Source organism: Protomyctophum bolini (assembly GCF_963924005.1).
Source record: "Protomyctophum bolini genome assembly, chromosome: 2".
Classification (NCBI taxonomy): Eukaryota; Metazoa; Chordata; class Actinopteri; order Myctophiformes; family Myctophidae; genus Protomyctophum; species Protomyctophum bolini.
The window spans coordinates 7,334,894-7,357,239 of NC_137863.1; the positions used below are offsets into that span (position 1 = coordinate 7,334,894).

At 41.2% G+C, this 22,346-nt stretch overlaps 3 protein-coding genes across 3 annotated transcripts in view; 2 read left to right on the forward strand and 1 right to left on the reverse strand.

Moving 5' to 3' along the window:
- The window catches only part of LOC308326575 (uncharacterized protein), a gene marked incomplete at both ends in the record, with an annotated part of 2,003 nt that extends 1,892 nt beyond the window's left edge, over positions 1–111 (forward strand). The window contains one exon of the mRNA XM_080779515.1: positions 71–111. Coding sequence (XP_080635641.1) covers positions 71–111 — 41 coding nt within the window. The remainder of the gene's footprint in view (positions 1–70) is intronic.
- Positions 112–129: 18 nt separating this feature from the next.
- Positions 130–13,497, reverse strand: LOC308326585 (syntaxin-18-like; the record flags this gene model as incomplete). Its single annotated transcript, XM_080779527.1, has 4 exons — positions 13,291–13,497; positions 2,933–3,000; positions 1,181–1,296; positions 130–227 (listed from the first exon to the last, which is right to left on the reverse strand). Exons 1-4 carry the CDS (start codon positions 13,456–13,458, stop codon positions 130–132), a joined length of 450 nt encoding a protein of 149 aa, XP_080635653.1. The 5' UTR covers positions 13,459–13,497.
- Positions 13,498–14,426: 929 nt separating this feature from the next.
- Positions 14,427–17,497, forward strand: LOC308324587 (uncharacterized protein; the record flags this gene model as incomplete). Its single annotated transcript, XM_080776684.1, has 3 exons — positions 14,427–14,721; positions 14,914–15,043; positions 15,850–17,497. 3 exons carry the CDS (start codon positions 14,427–14,429, stop codon positions 16,298–16,300), a joined length of 876 nt encoding a protein of 291 aa, XP_080632810.1. The 3' UTR covers positions 16,301–17,497.
- Positions 17,498–22,346: the final 4,849 nt, after the last annotated feature.

A 22,346-nucleotide genomic window follows, 5' to 3' on the forward strand; every position in this document is an offset into this window, starting at 1 on the left:
GACTGAGGTTATGCAGCCCATGAGAAAACCAATTTCTCCGTCCCAGTAGGCTCATATTCATATATTCCAGACCTACATCACAACGAACAGTCCATAGAGAATGACGTCTGACAGTTTGGGCAGTGTGTTTTAGTGTGACAGGAACGCACCTTTCAGATACATCTCCACAAGGTCCAAGACTGCTCCTCTGTGCTCCTTCACCTGGGCTGACAATACCTGCTTCTCAGCTGGAAACACCACAGTCACAGATATATAATCATCTCAGTCAGGTGGAAACCTTACATGTCCGGGATTACTTTTCGGGATTAAAATTCAAAAACGGCAAAAGCAGCAGATCTACAATATCCAAACGTGTTGCTTCGCAGTTCGCAACACATTTTGAAATTGGAGATCTGCTACTTTTGATGTTTTTGTCTGATGCTGTACTATGATCAAGTAGGGCGTTCATTTACAAAAAACACAAAAAGTGTAAATATGGAGATGAGGTTTCTGCCCGACAACAAGAATATTCACTTACAGGACTCCAACTACTCCAACAATGTCAAAAATGACAATGTTTTCGCAATAATGTCTAAAACAATATTCTCTTAGCGATTATTCTATTGATTACTTTTTGGGATTAACGGATTTATTTACAGCCGTCTGCCAGCCTGCAGATGGATGCCATGTTGATAATTCCAGCATTCACCAAATGCCTAGGCTTGCACGCTACAGTGAGTACAGTCATATCTGGTGGGTAGCAAGCACTGTACTTGACTATTCCGGCAAGAATGAGAACGGTACCTACAGTACCAAAAACTGTATAGGAAATGACTTGAACTAGGAAAAGTTTTCTTTGAATGAGTATTACTCTCTCTGCTTCGATGGTGGCTGAGGCATTCTTGCGTGCAGATCGGATACTACTGGCAGCAGCCCTACTGAAGCCCAAATGCTGTGTTGCTTCATCATGTATGCAAGGTTTGAGGATGCATTTGCACACTCACTTGTAAACCCGTTATTTCACAGTAGCCATTTGGGGTTCTCATTAATTTAGGGGGACACGCGTTCTAGCGTGCACATCCTCTGCCTGTGTGCGTGTGGAAAATGACCAGAGGAGCCCTGTGGTGTCCCATGTAGCGATCCAAACACCACTGTCCATATCTGAAAATAGCTTTAGTAAAGCACACATACTGCACAGTACCTTCAGCGCGTAGCTGTTTGATAGCTTCAGAGCAGGTCCTCATGAAGATCTGAGCGTCTTGGTCAATCTGGTCTCGTTCGTTGTCCGTCATATGAGTAAGGTCTGATGAGATGAGACTGTGAACACATTTATAATAACAGTGTTTTAACATCTGGTGACTTCCATAAAAAGTTCAATTCACCCCCAATATGGAGTAAGATTCACTTATTGTTACAATAACAAAGTTTTATATTATTCTAGGCATTTATCAGAAATAAGCAGAAAGTATGCAGTGTTGTTTGTCCAATAATACTACTCATTCTCATGAACTTGAGAAAGTCTCTCTCTTATGGCACAATGACACAGCTTGCTCAACCACATATGGTGAGAAAAGGCTGCAGAGTTTAAATAGGCCTATTAGCAATTAGCATGGGTTGTAGTTTTTTCCTGGCATGAAATCAAGTAAATTGTCGCCCCCAACGAAGGCTGTGGAAATCCTATGCCCTGTTCATGAACCAAAGGAAGAGAAATCAGAACTCACATCATGACTAATGGCTATGTTGATAATGTGTGGGAGTTGTGTGAACTTGGCGGTGGCTGCGTGCACAGTGTGCACCATGTCTGATAGTGTTAGCCAAGTGACAGTAAGTGATTATATGGTGTCTAAGATAGCAATAAAAACTTACAAGGCGATGATGAAATGTGATTTATGGCAAACAAATGTCCCCATTGAATTTTACCAAATGATTTCCCGCTGTAGCCTAACTTGTTATCAGCACTGTGTTTGCTTTTGTAAAGGTTCCCCTCTGGTTCAAAGCAAGTGACAAAACTTGGTACACATTCTAGGTAGCTTTTCTTCTGTTAAACAGAGTCGGATAGAGTGGATCATGTCAAAAGATTTGGAGTTTGTTATGTCTAATGGAGATGATGAAATAAAAGGAGTCGACATTTAAATGAGTACGGCGGGCTGAGGGTGGCTTGACTCCTTTGCTTACCCGTAGAGAACAACCCACAACGCCCATTTTCACGTGGAGTGTTTACTTACGGTAATCTATTCTGTTTTATCAACACTCTTAACAAAACATGCCACTACTACCCACACCCATATACACACCCACACACAGAGGGGCCTTGAAGAGAGGAAGGCCAGGATTAGTCTCAGGCATGATTTGCTCTTCACTTGGTTGCAGCTCAATTATTCCAGACAATTAGACTGGAGCCTGCTGCTTCAGACCACCCTACTCGCTGTTGACCTTGTGCCAGCAGCCAGCCCCCACAACACTGACACAAGAACACACACATACCTCAATTATCCTAGATAAACCCTGAGGAGTCTACGATATAACCCTGTAGTCACAGGTCTGCCCTTAGTCCTCCTCCTGACCACCTCACAACCAGACCAATTATCAGAAGCCACCAACGCCCTGCCCCGTAGCCTAGCACTTTCACATCGTCACATCCATTTTACCCACATCAACCATAGAATCCCTATTCTGGGAATGTCATAATAGCAAAAATGGATGAAAGTTTGGCGAAAACAGTCGAACATTCAGTGAACATTCGGTGAAAATAGCAAGCCGCAAGCGTATACCCAATTTATTTGTGTCTGTAAAAATGTTATAATTATATGAAGCCTACAACGTGTCTGTGAAGCATTGTAGGCTAGCTTGTAGATTTGCTACTTTTGCTGTTTGATATACAACAAAGTATATAGTGCTTAAATGGTTACCGTGAGCAGAATGTTTCAGTCAGGCGATTGGAGGAGAGGCTTACCTTCCGGCGTTCACATAGTCTTTCCTGTGCTGCAGCAGGAAGTCTTTCAGTTTAGTGATGTTTGTGATCTGCCAGGATGAACGGAGAAGAAGCAACACATTAATGAACGTTTTCTTTCATATTAATGCGTGTGCACTGTGCAGCATGCTATTTTTAGAATGTCGTGTGTCTCTGGTTCTGCTTCAGTAGACATGTCAACAAAACATGGCTTACAAAACTCTCAGATGAGTTCACACACACACACACACACACACACACCACCAGAATGCGGGTTTGTCCCAGCTACCTTCACCTAAAACGCATCATGCCAGTTATTTAGTTATTTTTGGCAAGGGACACAGTCATAAGGCGCGGTATGAATAAGGCTTAAATGTATGATTTTGCATTTATTGACTGTGTCAGGCAGCCATGTCCATCTATCTTGGTGCATTCTGAATGTTTACCTTTGACAATTAATTTACTACAGGACATACCGAAATCAAACCGGCAATTTCCTTGTCAAATAGCTTGGGTAAATAAAACTATGAGCTACTCCACACAGAGCTCTGACAGAGCAATCTCTAATAAGCCTGAAATGCATGATCCGTTACCATTTATCACAGGGCGGTGTGTGTGTGTGTGTGTGTGTGTGTGTGTGTGTGTGTGTGTGTGTGTGTGTGTGTGTGTAAACCAGAGAGGAAACTACGTTCAATCAATCCAATATTTGCTCCTGTAATTCGGTCAAACACTGAAAAAAAAGGCCAAATTGCTTCCCTGTCCACAGAGGGCTGCTGGCAGGGCAGAAGTGTGCATGAAAACGCACACTGTAGAGTCTGTTGGAGCTGCTGGAAGACAGAGTTCAGACAGGGAAGGGATTGAAAGAATGACACAATGGATGTGACTGTGACATGGACCGCTGAACGTGGGAGACTATTTTGATAGCATAACGACGCCGTCTTCAACCTTCAGTCTTCTGAGTCTAACAACCCTAATTATCAAATTGCTCAGTCGGTTGTAAGGAGTAACCTGGACCTAGCCCTCTAATTGTGTCTAAGAATTCTGAGAGTATAGCAGTGGCCTGAGAAAAAAAAAAGTTTTATTAAAGATGACGTTTGAAAGGTGACAGGCTTTTCATTCGCTCAAATAAGGTGTCAAGATAAACAGAGACAAGCAATTTGCTGGAAATGTAGCCCTCCTCTTCATTGCTTAGAAAGCAATCAAATGATATATGGCACGGCGTTGGGGGCATATGTTAAGTCAGGCTGTTGAAGCAAGCTGGGACTTTGTAAAAATACAATTATCAGAGGTCACAAGTTAATTGTTGTTGAGAGCACTTGTAGAGGGATCAGGAGACAGACACTTTTCTCACCGTTAAAAGAAAAAAGTTGTGACATTTCACTGGACAGAAACTCAAGTGGCTCCAGAACGCCCTGTAATGGACAATATATGTCATGATGTTGGTCGCTGAAACAAGTTAAGGGAACATTGGCAGTTTGTTACATCTGCCAAAAAATTGAAATTGTCACAGATCTACCAGTATTGCTGCCTGGTAGAATGACAGGTTTCATTCATATCCGTGCTGCATGTCCTTCCCTCTATTCTTTGAGACACACATGCAGGTATTTTGGGGCGTGTCCAAATCCACCATGAAAACAACACAGCTTACCATTTAAATGCATAAGTGAACGTACGCATGCTTACATTTAATATTTTAAATATCTTTTTCGTCATATGAGATGTACTTTATTATCCCTGCAGGGAAATTAATAAATAGCGCAACATGTGGTGAAGTATTGTAGCGCAGGTGATTGCAACAACCACCGATTGCAGTGAAAAATGAAAAGGGGAACGCCAAATATTCTAAACTATTTGAGACAGTGTTTTTACGAGTTCAAACAATGAATAGTGTGATGTTGATCCCCTATTCACTCATTCTAGGACATGACGTATGTGTCGACAGAAGAATAAGTTTCCCGTCTCTACATAAAGCAAAAATGGTCCTTAAAGCCAAGTTTGTTCTTGCAGTGTGTTTTAATATGTTACGTCTTCCAAATTCCAAGTTTTTGGCTTCTGAAGAATTAGCAACAGCTATTCTAAGTCATATACTGGAATAAAGACACAATCTTCAGCCCACCACCCTCAAGTATAACCAATCCAATGAATCAACTTGTAAAGTTATGAACCTTAAAATGACAAGAAAAACTAACCTCATTTTTCAATAATTTGCCCAGGCCCATTGTAATCTATATTTAATACCTGAATGTAGCGGTAGACCACAAGCCTTGTATAAGCTCATAAAATACACTCAACAGACATGTATGTATACTGTAGGTGTTTGTGTGCTACACCTGTCTGACCAGCAGGCAGTGCTAAGTCCACAGTAATGAAAAGTGTTGAATGAGAATCCAAACGAGCAGAGACTGAACAACATGTGAAAGTGCTGCTCTGGGGGTTGAGCTGTCTCCTATGTGTATACATTGGAGCTCAGATTGCGAGCGCAACCTCAAGGGTTTGCAGGGGGTCAGAGGGATCAATTGCTCTTGTAACTTAAGACCCTAAAGAGCGAGTAATTCCTCAACAATGAAGAAGGGGGTGGCCCTGTGCTTGTGACTCACCCTCTGTGTGTGTGTACTGTGTGTGTGTGTGTGTGTGTGTGTGTGTGTGTGTGTGTGTGCATACTGCATATATATGTGCATGCATGCGTGCACACACACACGCACACACAAATATGTAACTGTGTACGTGTGTGAGAGCTTGCAGTGAAGGCAGAAGGAGACAGTCTGCCGGGCTACATCTAATCTCATCAACATCAAGGACCCCCACTTCACCTCCTCACTTTCTCCTTCCCTCCAGCGTCCCTCCTACCCTGGTGGAGTCCAAACAAACCATCAGATGGATTATTACAAGGCAGAAAAGAGAAATGGCATAGCTTGCAGATTTCTTAGGAGCTTGGATTGGACGGCTCATTGTTTAGCTAAAATACATGTAACCAGAATGTGATAACGACCGCCCTGCAGCAGCCGCTGTTCAGGTTTAGGGACTCGACACACTCACACTTGCTTTTACATGTATGGCCTGATAACAAAATGTCGCTTAACAAAAGAGATCTATGGTGCCCGTTGATGTTATCACCAATCACCATGTTTATGCCCGTCTTTAAAGATTGTGACGGTTTTAAGTGCATTTAGTGTAGTTGTCACAATAAACAAATGACAGCACCTAGATTAGCATCTGGGATTATAAAAAGGCCTTTGATTTGTACTGGACAATGATTACTAAACAGTGACTCGTTTGTTAACAATTTTTAACAAGTAATCAGTCTCCTTAACGATTATAGTGATTATGGGGTGTATACATTCTGTAGCCTACAGGACATTTGTCCAGACCAGAGCAGGACAATAAATTGTCACATGATTCTCAACTTTTATATTTGGCAGAATGAACTGGAGACCAAGGCTCCGAAACAGCTCAGAGAAAGGAAGGAAAAGAAAAAGCCAGAAACCAAATGCATCGTGCATGCAAGCTCTTCACATCACTGATTTAAAACAACATGTTGATTGTTTTTTGGGGTTTCTTCTGGTTTGAACAAAGCCACATCATTTGAGACACAGACGTAGCAACCAGAAGCAATGAGTTTGCCTGGACAACAAAGACCTCTCAGCTGTTGGACTCATGGATGCTAACAATATTGTAACACTCAAGCCTCATTGAAAGCAGGGGAAACAAGACTTGGGAGTCTGTACTCTGTCTCTCGTTGACAAGCAAGCTCTAAAGCCATTTGACTTTGAAGCCAGGACTTTATTTATTTATCATTTGTTTTAAACAATTGTCTTAACCAATTCCTTTAATCTAGATTGTATGTTGAATCTCCACTAACAGACCAGAACATCATCGTGGTTTTCTTTTGAGGATTTAAACAATTCCAATATCTGGTTTTCCTTATTTTCTAATTTACAAGCCAAGGTGACAATATGCAATGTATAGTTACTCCCACCTCAGAATATAACATATCCATTCTAGACTCCAAACATTCATTTAAAGTTGCTGTATTTCTTAGTCAGAGTCAATTTGAAAATGTCACAATTTTATTTGGTCTAGATTACTGATAATCTAGACCTAATCAAGCCTCACAAAATACATCAACACAACCACAACCTCACAGTAATTGACTTTTTGATCCACACATTATTATGATTTAGTCTTGCGTGTCTATATGAACCCGAGCTCTATTTTTGTTCCAGCTAAACTGTTTAGTCTGCAAAGTATCTGGTGTTCATCTCCTTATTCAAAAAGTGACATATATCCACTGACCTGTGTTTAAGGACTTATTCTTCCTTCTATTAGTTTTCATTTTAATGATACATGCACTGTTCCTGTTTTATTGCAAGGTCCTGGTTGCAGATGCTTCGAAATTCAATTTGCCAGGGCTTTGTGGGAAAACAGTCCAGAGATTAGGTCAACTGGTAAAGAGAGCGTTTAGCAGCACATTCAGTCCAGGATAATCCCTGAAAATAGCAACCCGATGGTAAAAGTACCCTCTGGATAGTCACGGCCTAAATGGTTCCGCTTATGCGAGGATGACATTCTCAATTCTTGGAACTATGCACAGTTGCAGTTTGTGATTTAGGTTATAGGCCAACAAAGGAGTCTTTTTGTGCATCTTTTTTGATGGAAAAGACTATTGCACATTTGACCTTTCAATGCTGACTTCATTAGTAAAGTTTAGAGAAATTAAAAACAGTTATATACTGAGACTGCTATTTTAAGATTCAGCTAGAATCAGTCTTTAGCTTTAACTTTTTTCTTTTATTCAATATACTAAAGTAGTATCATGTTACCTCTTCGTCTAACATATAAGGAATACATTTAACTTGGGCTGTTTTTTACCAGGTAAACCAAGCGAGCATATTGGAGATAAGGAAATAAAAGAATTACAGAAGCGTAACAGCTAGCTAGATAACATGAGGTCAGACTTGGCTGACATGAATGATTTCTCTTAAATTAGCCTATACTGCCGTATTGCTTCTGGTTGCTGTCATGACTTGTTAAAAGATTTGCGCTTTACATTTAACACCAACTTCTCAAAGGCATCTATGAATTTACAGTGTAGGCTTCAACTCAATACAAAATGTACAGTACCATCTTACTTCAAAGCAGTTAATTTACAGCATTTTGGGAGGTTTTAGTACATTTGACACTGTGCACGCCTATGTGAATTAGGCTAATCCACATAAACATTTTCCTCAGATCAACTCAAATATATTTGGATGATACATATTTATTATTTATTATGGAATATTTTACATAGGGCAAAATATACCTGCGTTTAGTGTTCTAGGGTAAAAACAGATTTTAACAGTTTTACAATTTTCCAAATGAAGCAAACCTTTCAAATACAAACTACATTTTTGAGAGTACACAGGATTATCGTTTCCATTTGAAACGTGCTGTATATGGTAGAAAACCTCCTAAACGCGCATACTTAAGTGTGCTGGCCGATCGCCACACTTTTCAGGGTTTCAAAGAAAACTCTGTGAGAAGGAGCCAATTTAGGAATACCAGTGCTGAAGGCACAGTGGGGAGCCAAGCGCTATTTTCTACACACAATTTAACAATTTTGAGGCGACCTCCTCTATTTAAACACGAGAAGGGCAGCATGCTGTGGAGAGAAAGGAGGTGAACGGTGAAATGGAGATCACAGTGCCCCAAACCGACCCCTATGAGGTAAAAGATTCCCCTGACCAAGCCCCGCTCTGCAAACACTGGCCCTCTTATTAGTCAATCAAGGCTTTTTTTCTTTGATTGGTTCTAAAGATGTCACATTTCCTTGAGCTAGCCTCCATTTTTTGTGGAAAGAAAGACGCAAATAAGCCACTTTATATTTGTTTACTTTGATGTTTCTTTCTTTATTTTTTATCTATTTGTGTGAAGAGTCGGTGGGAACTTGAAAAGAGTTATGCATGTCTTGAAGGGCACCCACATCTGTTGTGCATTAGGCACCGGCCGTCAACATTGTTACTGGGGACCTAATTTAATATTTTCTCTGTTTTGATCTTCCACCTTTAATCACTGGCTCTTGGGAGGATCGGCTTTCCCCAAGAAATTGTTCGAGAGCCGAAAGAAAATGTTATTGCAGCATGTTTATGGAATCATACATGCGAGGAGAGGGCTTGCACCAAAAAAAAATGCTGCCTATCTCAAGTTGTGCATAGAGAGAGAACGGATAGTTGGAAGGGGAGAGAGTGGGCGAAAACCACAACATAACTATAAGCAGTCAGGACATTCCAAAGTTGCAATTTCAATTTCTCCAAACGCTGGTTCACCGAGATGGTTGGAGATGATATGGACAGCACAAGGGAGACAGCGGTAGGGGGGAGGAGTGGAGAGGGCAGGCACCACAGGCTAGGTTTGAGTTTCTTTGAATCAGCATCCTTGCTTTTATTAAACCACCATTTCTAATATCAATGCAACAGGGGTGCAGAGGACATAACAAAAGCCTGGTTGTGCACAGCTGCTGTGACTGGGCCCATGTCGATGTTGGCCGCAGACTTGGGGTGGAGGCATCAGGTATGGTTTAACCCATTCTGACCTGAGATCAGATTCATACGAGGTTTCCACTGGACACACAACTGGTCTGATGAACCCATTCTGACCTGAGATCAGATTCTAAAAATGTCAGTCGCTCTTCGATTTTTCAAAAATAGCAGACCAACAAGCTCGTAGCGCGCCACTCGGTGGCGCGCTATGAGCTTGTAGATCTGCTATTTTTCAATAGCTAAAGCATAACATGATGCTAACACCAAAATGGGTTCCCGTTCAGAATGGGTTAAAAGTTCTGATGTCCTTAGGGAAACGTTGAATAGTTCTTCAAGGTGGCTTTGAAGGGGCTCTTATAGATGGTCTCAAACTGACAACAATAATAGTGAACGTTCCAACCCGTATGAACTTCCGTTCTGTTTCTTCTCACTATGATTCCAAATACAATCAGTGAGGGGAAAAAAAGGAAACTGGGAGAAATTATTTTGCGGGCTCAAGCTGATGATAGCTAACACAGTTTAGCCTTCATTGAAGATAATATTAGCCAACCAACAGCCGACCGGAAGGCTTGGGTTTTGGCTTCTCTCCTAACATGAGGTCGTTTGGATTATCTTATACATGATATTCATGTCAGGCCAGTGACCTCTGGCTTCATGGCAGTGAACATGCTATGCAGCTGAGTCTCACTCGGCTCCTTATTTCAAACAGAAATATCAACTTATTCTTAAATATATTCATGTACAATTGTACATTTCTTGAAGTGAATGCAGTAATCACCATTAACCCATTCTGACCGGGAACCCATTTTGGTGTTATCATCATGTTATGCTTTAGCTATTGAAAAATAGCAGATCTACAAGCTCATAGCGCGCCACCGAGTGGCGCGCTATGAGCTTGTAGGTCTGCTATTTTTGAAAAATCGAGTGACGACTGACATTTTTTAGAATCTGATCTCAGGTCAGAATGGGTTAATCAGACCAGTGTGTGTCCAGTGGAAACCTCGTATGAATCTGATCTCAGGTCAGAATGGGTTAAATATATTCATGTACAATTGTACATTTCTTGAAGTGAATGCAGTACTAATCACCAATACTGTGCCTTACTAGACAAGTTCTAACTACTTGTTTCAAGTTCAAATTGGGTATTTCATTAGGCGGAAACTTTTCAAAGACTTTCAAAAAATAGCAGATCTACAAGTAGGCCGGAAAGTATAAAATAGCACTTAGGCGTTGCTCTTTTGGGTATGATGTCGTTATGTCGTTTTCTTAAGTCTTCAAAAATAATACATGGTTTAAATGCTTATTAACCCATTCTGACCTGAGATCAGATTCATACGAGGTTTTCCACTGGACACACACTGGTCTGATCAACCCATTCTGACCTGAGATCAGATTCTAAAAAAATGTCAGTCGTTCTTCGATTTTTCAAAAAATAGCAGACCTACAAGCTCGTAGCGCGCCACTCGGTGGCGCGCTATGAGCTTGTAGATCTGCTGTTTTTCAATAGCTAAAGCATAACATGATGCTGAACACCAAAATGGGTTCCCGATCAGAATGGGTTAAGATCAGGGTGACGTACAGGCTACAGCAGTGGTTTTCACCACAGCAAATCAGAAACGCAAGGCACACTATAACAAAAATAGCTGCTCACAAAATAAATACATATTTGCCTTTTATGATGATATGCATGTTGAGGCCCAGGTCATAATCCATTCGATGCTCTTGACCCAGGCACTGGCATTAGAGCCATTACTGGTCTCTGTGCACTGCTAGTTAGAATGGGTCAAATGCAGACCACAGGGGACAAATTTCCCCACAGGGATCAATAAAGTATAACTTGCTAATTATTTTTCATCCCCATTTATCGAATTAGCCTATGTCTGGGACTGCTTAACTGGTACCATCATGGTCAAATCAAGCATTAGACCCAGTATGACCATAATGAAAATTGCTTCAATAAATTGAGGAATATAATAACCTTTATTGATCCCACTGGGGAATTTCAGCCGCCTAGAGGCAGAACAGCAGTTCCTATTGCCACTTCCTCACAACCCAGTAGAATAAATACATAATTAAATGATCTATGTATAGCTTTTCCACAATACAATACATTTCTTAAAGGACAACGCTGCCATTTTAGATACATGTTGTTTCTGTAATTGTGTGCAGTTTTCATAATTATTTACTTTTATTTTGTATTGAACAAATTTCTCTGCCATTGTTTCTTCGCCATATTATGGTAATTTAAAAGTTAGAAAAATATGTACCCTACCATATGACCTTATGAGCATGTCATTTTAAGGTTATTTTCTCAATTTAATTTTGAGTGGTTGTTTCGGACTTTGAACAGAAATGCAGTTGGATGCATTATCATTTGTAAACTCTAAACAGCAATCATTGGCCGTTTTTTAATCACTGGCCACCTTGTGATCTAGCAGCCCTACATATTCACATCCCAACCCACGGCAGCAAACACATTTAGTGTTTTGGTCTTGATCCTAGAGAAGCCATTCATACAGTGTTCTCCAACAGCCTCTGCATGTGGTTAAGAACACATGGTGTTAGTGTTATTGCTCTGTTTTGGGGAAACCTGAGCCACCTATCCACTAGTTCCTCAGACAGATGCCACACTGGGAAGTGGTGGGAGCAGTAGCAACCCTCCAGCTCCAACGACGCTGTCTCTGTGTAATACACAGAGTCAGCATCGTTGGACACAGACTACAGTACACAGTGCACAGTGTGTATGTGGTATTGAATAAAGAAGCACTGGGACAGCAACAACACTAGCCGGGCAGAAATAGAATACATGGCAAATTGAAAATAAATGGCAGGGCAATAGAGCTCAAAAGCCCCTTCAGGAGAAGGAGAAAAGGCAGGGCCAAGGACAAGTCTTCCACTAGGGGCTTTCCTATAAAATGTGACAAAGAGTCTTAAGACAAATTGTGCATTTGTTGGATGAGCAGCACGGAGTATGTGGGGTGCATCCAGGAAACAATTGTCTATCAGCAACAAGTGGGGCACTATTTAAAAGTGAAATTAACAGGCTTTCCGACTGTATGGATGCATTTGTTTTTGCGTCCGGATACCCCGTCCACGACAGGCTTCAGACGCGCCTCCTCAGGAGTCTTGGCTCAGATCTGAACCCATTTGATTTGGCGTTAGAAACAAGTTGCGACAGACAAAACACAAATTTCAAATGTTTCAATCAACAATCAATGTTAAGTTTAATACTGACAAAATTGCCATGAAAAACACACAAACAGAGAATGTGTGTGTGTGTGTGTGTGTGTGTGTGTGTGTGCGTGTGCGTGTGCGTGTGTGTGTCATGGCAATTGTGTCAGTAATTATATTGATTGACAATGATAACCTTTATATAGTTAACCAAAGCCTTATCTAATAATACCAAATAAACAACATGCTTAGGCTAAACACCTTTCCAGCAAGATAAGACTGATGCACCCTCCCTATCCCTCACCCTATGATCAAGGAGAGCAGGGTGCCATAACAGTACGGTGTATAATATATGCAGCAGTAGCACCCTCCACGACCACAACACACATTTCCTTTCATTCATATTACTTGTGATGGACACTGAACAGTGAATAGCATGTGTATTGGCCGGGGTTAGGAGCTAATGTTGACATTAAAACGAGTCTACCGTAGTATAGTCACCACTCACTCACCATTTTAAATGAAAGCACCACGACATACAAAAGGTACAACTTCATATGTCGAGTCTGAACAACAGTAGTAAATACGACTATACTACCAATGCTTAGGGATTTCGCCAACAGCAGCATTAGCTCGCACGTAGCCACCCCCCGGGATAGCGGCGAAACTTACCACCTCTTTCGCCTTGGGAGAAAATCCATGCTTGGGTCTGCTGCTGCTACTGCTCCGCTTCAGAATGTCGTCTTTGGTGGAGGGATCAAAGCCGACGCCGATCGCCTTATTTCGTGTTTTGACAGTTTTGACACTGGCTTTGAACAGTAAAGTAATGTCAACAGCCATGGTGTCTGTCTTTCCGTGGCGTGGCCGTGGAGCCGCCTCCTCCTCATACAGCACTGACTGTAGTGTAAACACAACGGTGACACGTCGCCGCCGCGTTATGAAAATAGCCGATCTACATGCTCACAATGCGTCGCGATGCAACGCATTGTGAGCTTGTAGATCGGCTATTTTCACGCGTCGCCGCCCATCACGTCATCTTCCTGCGACACAGTGAATGAGACGACTCAGAAAGCCTTAACGATTATACGTTTTAATCTTAATGCATTTTAACAATATTAGTTGTATCACAGCGTGTTTTACACCTGGCCGTTATTGATATTGTGTAAGTGGTTTATCTGGATAACACGTGTCTTGATTATTGTCTTCAATAGCCGTTTATAGCCACACTTTTAGCCGTGGACCACTTGGGGGATTTTTTCTCTTAAGCATAATGTCTTAACTTAGCGACAATACGGAAGTACTGTAACTAGTCGTCATGTTTCAGTTTGTAGTCTAGAATCTATAGGTGAACATGCTCAACACGATGTTTATGCATTTGGAGCAATAAATGTCGATCTAAAGCTGGAATATAATTTAGAAAAACGACTGGCAGGCAAATATAAACACACTAAATAAAGCAAATACCCCAGGCCAGCTTATGTGTAGGCCTATAGTAGTCTACTCTACTGTACCATGTAAAATGTAGGCCTAACTATATCATTTTACATTTACAGTGCAAGTTGGACTGGGACTAGAATGTCCATTACCCAGCTGTATGATATAATTCTCTTTATTATTGCATATTTATTGGACAATTACAATAATTAAGTGGTATGTGTGTGTCTGTCTGTCTGTCTCTCTCTCTCTCTCTCTCTCTCTCTCTCTCTCTCTCTCTCTCTCTCTCTCTCTCTCTCTCTCTCTCTCTCTCTCTCTCTCTCTCTCACACACACACACACACACACATACACCCTTATTCTTTCTTTCAGATAATGCCCCTTCCACTAGAGGCGATGTCCACTAGAAAGAGAAGGCCGAATTGGACTGACCAGGAATGCATATTCTTAGCCCAGTTGATGGAGGAGAGGAAAGTAGTGATCAGGGGAAAGTGCAGCACTGGTGTGTCAACGCAGGATAAAAGGCAAGCATGGGAAGAAATATCCCAAGCCATCAATGCTGTTTTCCCACAGATTCAACGTACCGTGTCTGACTGTAGCAAGAAATGGGAAAATCTGCTGGCAAAAGCAAGGGAAGAAATCAAAAGACAGAAAATGCAATTGGGTGAAGGTAAGAAAAACAACCGTGTGATTATTAGGTGTATGTACCTTAAAGGCAATGTCTGAAGCCTTGCCTTGGTGATGATAGCCAGGCTACATAAAAAGGCAAAAAAAATACCTTGAAAGCTATAGGAAGAGTTTATTATGTTTTTCATGCAACTTTTATTTCACAAGATGTACATTCCTACATTGTCATTCACAGATTCAGAGCTTTCACTTGAACAGTTCAGCCATATTACCCAAATCGTGATTTCTGTGATGAATTCAGAGTCAGACAGGCTGCTCCAGGATACGAAAGACCCTTCAATCATGCACATGATGGACACCCAAAGGTAAGACGTCTACTCACTGCAACAGACCTAGATGTTCAACCTGGTCAACAAATAAATCCAACTTGATTCTTGATAAAGAATTATTAAAGCTGTACACTGTACAGCATAAAAAATAAAAAAAAACGGTATAAAAATCTAGCAGCAGCTACTATGGGTGCTTCATCACATGGGACTGAGAATTCCTAAGTGACAGGGCAGATGCTGCCACCAGAATTCCTAAAAGTATGAGGTTTCCCTGAAATGTGTTTCTCCACCTACACATAACGGATGGATAAAGGACGTACTATTCTACCTTAAGCTTGAAAAGATTAGATTCTCACTTAATGGTTCCATGACAACTTTCCAGCAAACATGGACACCCTTTGTGGACCATGTAAAAACCCTGACGGTAGTCCCAGAGATGAGCTATATTTGAACTAGGGAATGGTGAACGCATATAGGCCTATGCAGTACGTGCGTCGTGTAAACCGGTGGCTGCACGCACACACAGGTGGTGTATGTCCCCCCCCTCCTTTCCTCTTTTCCTCTCCCCCCTCTCTCTTTTAATTAATTTACTTCTTTATTTCTGTACCCTCTCCTTCCTCTGGTATTGTCTCTGCATTGGGGAAGAGTGGGTGGGTACTGGGTATAGTGGGTGGACGGGAGGGAAATGATGGGTGTCTATATCTATGTATTAACAAATGTATATGTTGACATGAACATGGGAGGGGAATTATTTTTTTAAACCCAATAAAAAGATTTACAAATCAAATAAACAAACCATATAAAATATGTACAGAATTATTATTATTAATATTATTTTACAGCTTTGATGATGATGAGGATGACGAGGATGAGGAAAACAGCCATTCGACAGATGAACCTTCGGCAGTAGTGAACTCAGTTCTGACAGACAACGGGCACCCTGCATGTAGCAGCGTTTCCCCTGCTATGCATTCAGCACACTTCAGTGAGCCCTCGACCTCTCCACCTACAACACACAGATTTGCTTTCACTGAAGCCTCCGGTTCCTCAGCAGTTAATTTCGCTATGCCTTGTACTGCCATCGCTATGCCTTGTACCACCATACCAACCATGAGTGGATCACACCTGGCTTCTCACTGTAGCTCTACTCCGTTGCAAGAAAGACTGGACTTGGAGATGTCCGTGCTCAGAAGACAAGAGGCTGTACTCAAACTTCAAGAGGAATATTATACTCTCAAAATTAAGCTGATGAAAGAAGAAATGGCGGAGCCGACACGTAAAAGACTTAAGTAATAGGAGACCCTGCAGCTCTGTGGAGACCCATCACCTGTGGCTAGTGGTGAAAAGTGACCAACATTAATGCTATTAATATTTTTATACATAGAAGAGGTTCTGTCTGTCTGTGTGACCGGAGCTAATCTCTCAAACCACTGGACTGATCAGTGCCAAATGTCTTGTGCACACCGGCAGTAGGCCACAGAAGTACCTCCACTCATTTTGTTTTTTCCACACATGTTTTATATTTGTGAAATATTTAATCTTATAATGGAAGTCAAAGAGGCTCTCTTCATGCTGAAACCTTACCCAAATTTGGACTCATATGCCATAGTAGAAATGTCAGACGATTGTCACAGGTTGGTCACTTGGAAGTCCGAGATCCACATTGGAGTCATACCGACCGTGAATCATGTTATTTTGACAAATATGTATGGTAGATTATAAATGCAATGTAACTAACACAACTGTGGTAGGAGTAGACCACTGGTGTTTAACAAGAGATATTGCATTGAAACACAATTTCTCCTCTGCCCAAACATGCTTTCTGTTATAGCCCACCGCGGTGCAAATGTTGACACTAGGGCAGGGGGCCTGGGTTCCAATCCTGGGTATGCCATAAAGGTTATGGATTGCAGCTTTAGGTAATATAGCACTAATGTTTTGCCTATTTCCATTCAATAAGTCTACACTACAAGTTCATAAACCCTGCTGTTGCTTTTTTTATAAAAATCATTAGATGGACGATGTTGGTCGATAAACTATGAATCTCAAATTCAACCATACATGGATAAGCTAACATTCTTGCACCTCAGAGCATTCTGTTGGTGTGAGAAGGCAGGCAGGCACTATTCTAGGGGTTCAAGCTGAAACTCCAAAGTTTTTGTGCTCGTTCATTTCGCTGGGGCTTTTACAAATTTCCATGAGATGGTACAACAGATATGACATTTTCATCAATGATTGGAAGTTGTATGGACAATGAATATGACCAAATTGGCCTGATGGGGCACTGTAAATTGTTGAACTTTGAAAAGTCATAAGTCATACGCCAGCGAGTCCAATTCACACAAAACCTGCTACAGCCATCAACCAATCTTAACTCTACAATTCTGCCACAAGAACTACTGACTGGATTTTATGCCATTTTATTTATTTTTGAGGGGCACTAGCCCCTCATATACAGGTTTAATGTTTGTGTTTAGTTCAATGTTTTTTAAAAAACGCCATTGACAATGAAGGGAAAATGTACGTCATCTTGTCCCTAACACAAACAAATCCCATTAACAATAAAGAGAATTTAATGTTTGTTTTACATCATCATTACATCACCTAATCATAATTAAGCTATACCGAATTCTCTCCTCGATGTTGTAAGATGATAAGAGCACCCCTCACTTCACAGGGGTGTGATGTTTTTAACTCATTTTTAAATTTCTATCTAAACTGCAGGTTGGATTGCTATCAAGGTTATCAACATTAACATGCAGTTCAGTTGATTGATATCATTTAGTTGTGAAGATATTGACCAATGAGCTTCAAAAGGACATAGCTCAGCAGATAAATTGACCAAAGTCAACAACCATTAGCCCAGTCATTTAGTGGACACTACATATGTAAAGAATAGGCATGACATAACAAATCAGACATTTAAAACGGCCTGTCCTGATATGTCTCATATTATCATAATTCATGTGTGTAATTATTTTTAAGTTGCCAGATAGGGGATCAGTTCAAACAGGTGTCTGGTGCAAAATTGGCCATAAATCAGAGTAATTTTGTCAAAACTGTCATTGTATAACTAAACTGCTGTATGTCCCCACAATGTTTTTTAAATTGACCAGTAGGGGGTGACAGTAGGGCTGGGTGATAATGATATTATAGACTTAATCAAGTATCACAATATTTGTTTCCAAATTCCTCGATGTCGATATTGTAATGATATCGTATTATTGTGATATCTTTTCTTTTTTCAAAAATCACAGTATCAATATATATCGATATATTAGCCAGCCCAGCCCTAGGCCGGGGAAACTCTCCCGTCAGGTGAAAAGAAGCAGCTTGGACTCCTCATGCATATAAGAAAGCATGAGGTCAGTCCGCTGCAGTAAGCAGAGAGCCTGGAGGCTAATAAATCTTTCCGGTGATAAAATGGCCACCAACGTAATCAAAAAAAGTCAATCAAAGAACAAGATTCCTTTACAGGATCTCCTCACTGGTCAACAAAAACACCTTGAAGACCCTAACAGGAGCCCTCGTACAAGGTTTCTTTGACTATGCATGCACCTTGGTACCACAGCACCTCAAAGGCCCTTAAAACAAGGCTCCAGACCTCCCAAAACAAACTGGTCAGGCTCCTACTTGCAGGCCTCACCCCCCGAACCCACCTCACCCCTGCCCACTTTGACAGGCTGGAATGGCTTAGGGTCGACGACAGAGTACAGCATCTTGCAATGGGTTTGGTCCACAAGATTCGATACACCACCAAGATACCCATGTACAGTACCTGTCTAAATACTTCCTTAAGTCCACACCCACAACACCAGAGGGAGTGCAACAAACCATGTACAACCCAGATTCGGCACAAACAAGGGACTAAATTATTTTCGCTCCTATGCCACCAAAATGTGGAACGCCCTACCAACAGTCATTAAGACCCCCCCCCCCTTTCCCTCACTGTATATGTTTATTTTCCCTTTTTACCTCCATTATGATGAATTCCTGTTCTGTTCTTTGACTATATTGAAGTGTTTATTTGTACGTCTCTAAATGTTTTGATGAATTGAACATGGTGGACCCTGTTGTAAACAAGTGTAATGCTTAATTGGGTCGTCCACTCACAGTTAACAGTCTTTGCATTGAGTTTGTGCTTGAAATGTACTGTAATTCTGCAAACTGTTAATAAATATTTCAATCAATCAATTTCAATCGAAAAGAGTTGTGTGCTTTTTAAATGTAAGCTTATGTACCGTGTGGTCTGCTTATACCAAGATCCTGGGACAAACATTGACGGTAATTCTGTTTTACCTCTCTGTTGCATCAAATTTAGGCTGTTCAGAAACGGCATGACAGCAGGACTCGAGTTATATTGTCACTCAGGAAGACCTGAATTTGAAAGTTACTCAAATGTATGTTGAAAATGCCAAAGTTTGAAACTCTGGAATTTCAGGAAGTAAGCGAACACATTCTTGAAATTGTCCACAGTAAGTTTTGGAAGTAGCCTACTGTAAGCATAGTCGTTTATTCCTGGTTAGAGCGGTTCATTTAACATAATTTTACACTGTGGAAAAGGGTTCTTTAATTGCTCATTCATGTCATTTATTTCTTAAGTGCATATTTGGAAGCTGTAAATGTTTGACATGCACCAATATACATATTTATGAAAATTGCGCATGATCATGCCAATGTAAGTAGAGCTAAAATAATGTCCTGTCTAGACGAATGTAGTAATTTGTACATAATATTTCTCATAAACCCGTTTATTTGTAAGTGACTGGGGTTGGCACCCAGATGTAAGCAGAGGGGCCTGGAGTGTTGAATAAAAGACTGTTATTTGCTGTGCGGTTTGCTCATTTCCTTTGTTAGTGTTGTGCCAGACTCTGTTACAGTCGGGTGGTGTGACTGTCTCTTTTCTTTTGCAGCCTCAGCATTCGCTCTCCGATTCGCTGATTTTTCCCCCCCTCATCATTCTACGTTTTTTTCCCATAGAAAAGAGAACCTTCGTTTATGAGCCAAAGTTACGTGTATGGGACCGAGGCATGATTGCCTTTACGACATCAAATGTGTAAATGGGAGGTCTGTTCAAACATTAGAGGTCACGTGCCACGTCCTTTCATCTCAATCTGGCATCAAACACATCATCACCAGTGACACTTGGCACTTGGCTGTCTCGTCAGTCGTCACAGTAGTGGAACAGTTAACTTTTGGCGATGGTTTCTTCTACATTGTGATCTTTGAATAATTGTGTTGAGGTAGCCTAATGAAGATAACCTACGGTCTAATAAAAGTAATATAAAATGTGTTAGCAATATTTTATCCAAGTCTGCCTGGTACCAAGCATAACAGACGAAGCATGGTACTAGCCATTCCAGGACGCCCTTCGATGATAGAGGAGTCTGTAGGAGGTGATGGTATCCATTCCTTCTGTCTCTGACAGATGAGCCATGTTGTTGGAGTGCCCTCTGGGCAGTCCACTTAGCTGACTGAAAAGCTACCCCTTAATCTCCACTTTCTCTTTGTTTGGCCTATTATCAGACCTGTCAGTCCTGGCCATTTTATCTCCACAAGCTTCATTTATTGGCTGTTTGACGTGGACTTGATTATATCAAAGGCCCTTATCTGGCCTTTGCCTGAGGATGCGTCCTTCCTCTGACTGCTAGGAATGGTCCAAGACAGGATAAAAGGGTGACTTGTTGGGGTGGATAACAAGTGTTTTGAATGTTTTAACACATCTGATTAGCTTTATACACACTCTTTCCTGCGGTGTACTTTATTTTCCCATTCTATTCCATGTTTTATTCATTTGTATTATCTTCATCAAGGCACAAATAGTCGTTATTGTGAAATAGTGAGCCTGTAATAACTCATCATCCTGATCTGAGACTGAGATAGTGGCTTCTCTTTTGATGGCAGTCAGTTCTTGGTCCTCGAGTAGTCATTACTTGAAACAGTCTGAAGGAATGTCACGCAGCTCGATTTGACGAAGAGCAATTACATGGGAGGCAGCCATTGCCTTTGAGGTGGAAGCTTACCTGCCACACCCTGGAGGCTTACAAATAAGCCTCTGGATACGTCCCAGTTCCTTGAGAATGGTCCCTTTTCTTCGCCTCCTGCTCCTCATGACTTATGGTCTGACAGGATTTGACAGTATGGGGCAAGGAGTGTGTGTGTGCGTGTGCGTGTGCGTGTGCGTGTGTGTGTGTGTGTGTGTGTGTGTGTGTGTGTGTGTGTGTGTGTGTGTGTGCGCGCGCATGCGTGCGTGCATGCGTGCGTACGGGGGGGAGGTCTTACCATAGACTTTTAATTAACCCATCCAGTTCACTTTGTCCAGTATTATGACAGCAATGGGACTATGAGGGAAGCTTTAGTACAGGGGAGGGGATGTTGAGTTGACATGAGAACAGCTGTGTGATAGACTGGCTATTCAGAGGCTCTTTTTGTCATTTTTGATGATCAATAGCAAGAGTGACATCTGCCTCTCTGCCTGCGCGTGCGTGCATTCCTACATGTGTATCAGTATGTATGGATGTGTGTGTGTGTGTGTGTGTGTGTGTGTGTGTGTGTGTGTGTGTGTGTGTGTGTGTGTCTGTGTGTGTGTGTGTCTGTGTGTGCGTGCATGCGTCCGCATGCTTGCATTAAAAAAGACAGACTGTGTGCTTATATATGTGTGTGCTTAGTTATGTGCACATCTTTCTTCATGCCATTTGTGCAGTTCATGTGCCAGGGTTTGCATGTCTGAGAATATTTCAATGTTAATTCTTCATACCACCATAATAACCAAGACCTGGTTTTGCATATGAATCATAATCATTGCATGCAAGGTCATGTACATGTAAAGCGCTCTGGAAAAAGAATCATGGAAAAAACATGCAGCTTAGCTACTTGGACCAACAAAGAATCAGCAGTCTACCCGTAGGTTAAGTACAGATGCTGCAATCACAAATTGGATTTTCCATAATGCAGTCACTGTTACAAATGCTTAACTTTATTTAGATTAGAAAGGGCATTGCCCATTACCAATAGGCTACAAGCACAGCGTCTCCACTGCAGGGAATAACCATCATTTCAGTTTTTATTTAGTTGGCATAGGGTCAGCAAAGAAGGGGAAAGCTTTCTGAAAGAGAAATTGTTACTTATAAAGCAAATGACCCTTTGCTCAAAATGGTAAAGGCCATATAACGTAATTAAGCTTTAGAAAATGTGTGTTTTGTAAAATAGTATATAGGATTAGGATTATGGATGTATATTACTGTATGTCCTTGTATAGTTTTTCTATGCCATTTTACACACCTGAAAAAAGTACTTTGTCATCTCCTATTTTTGCACAGATTTTATATGAACATGAATA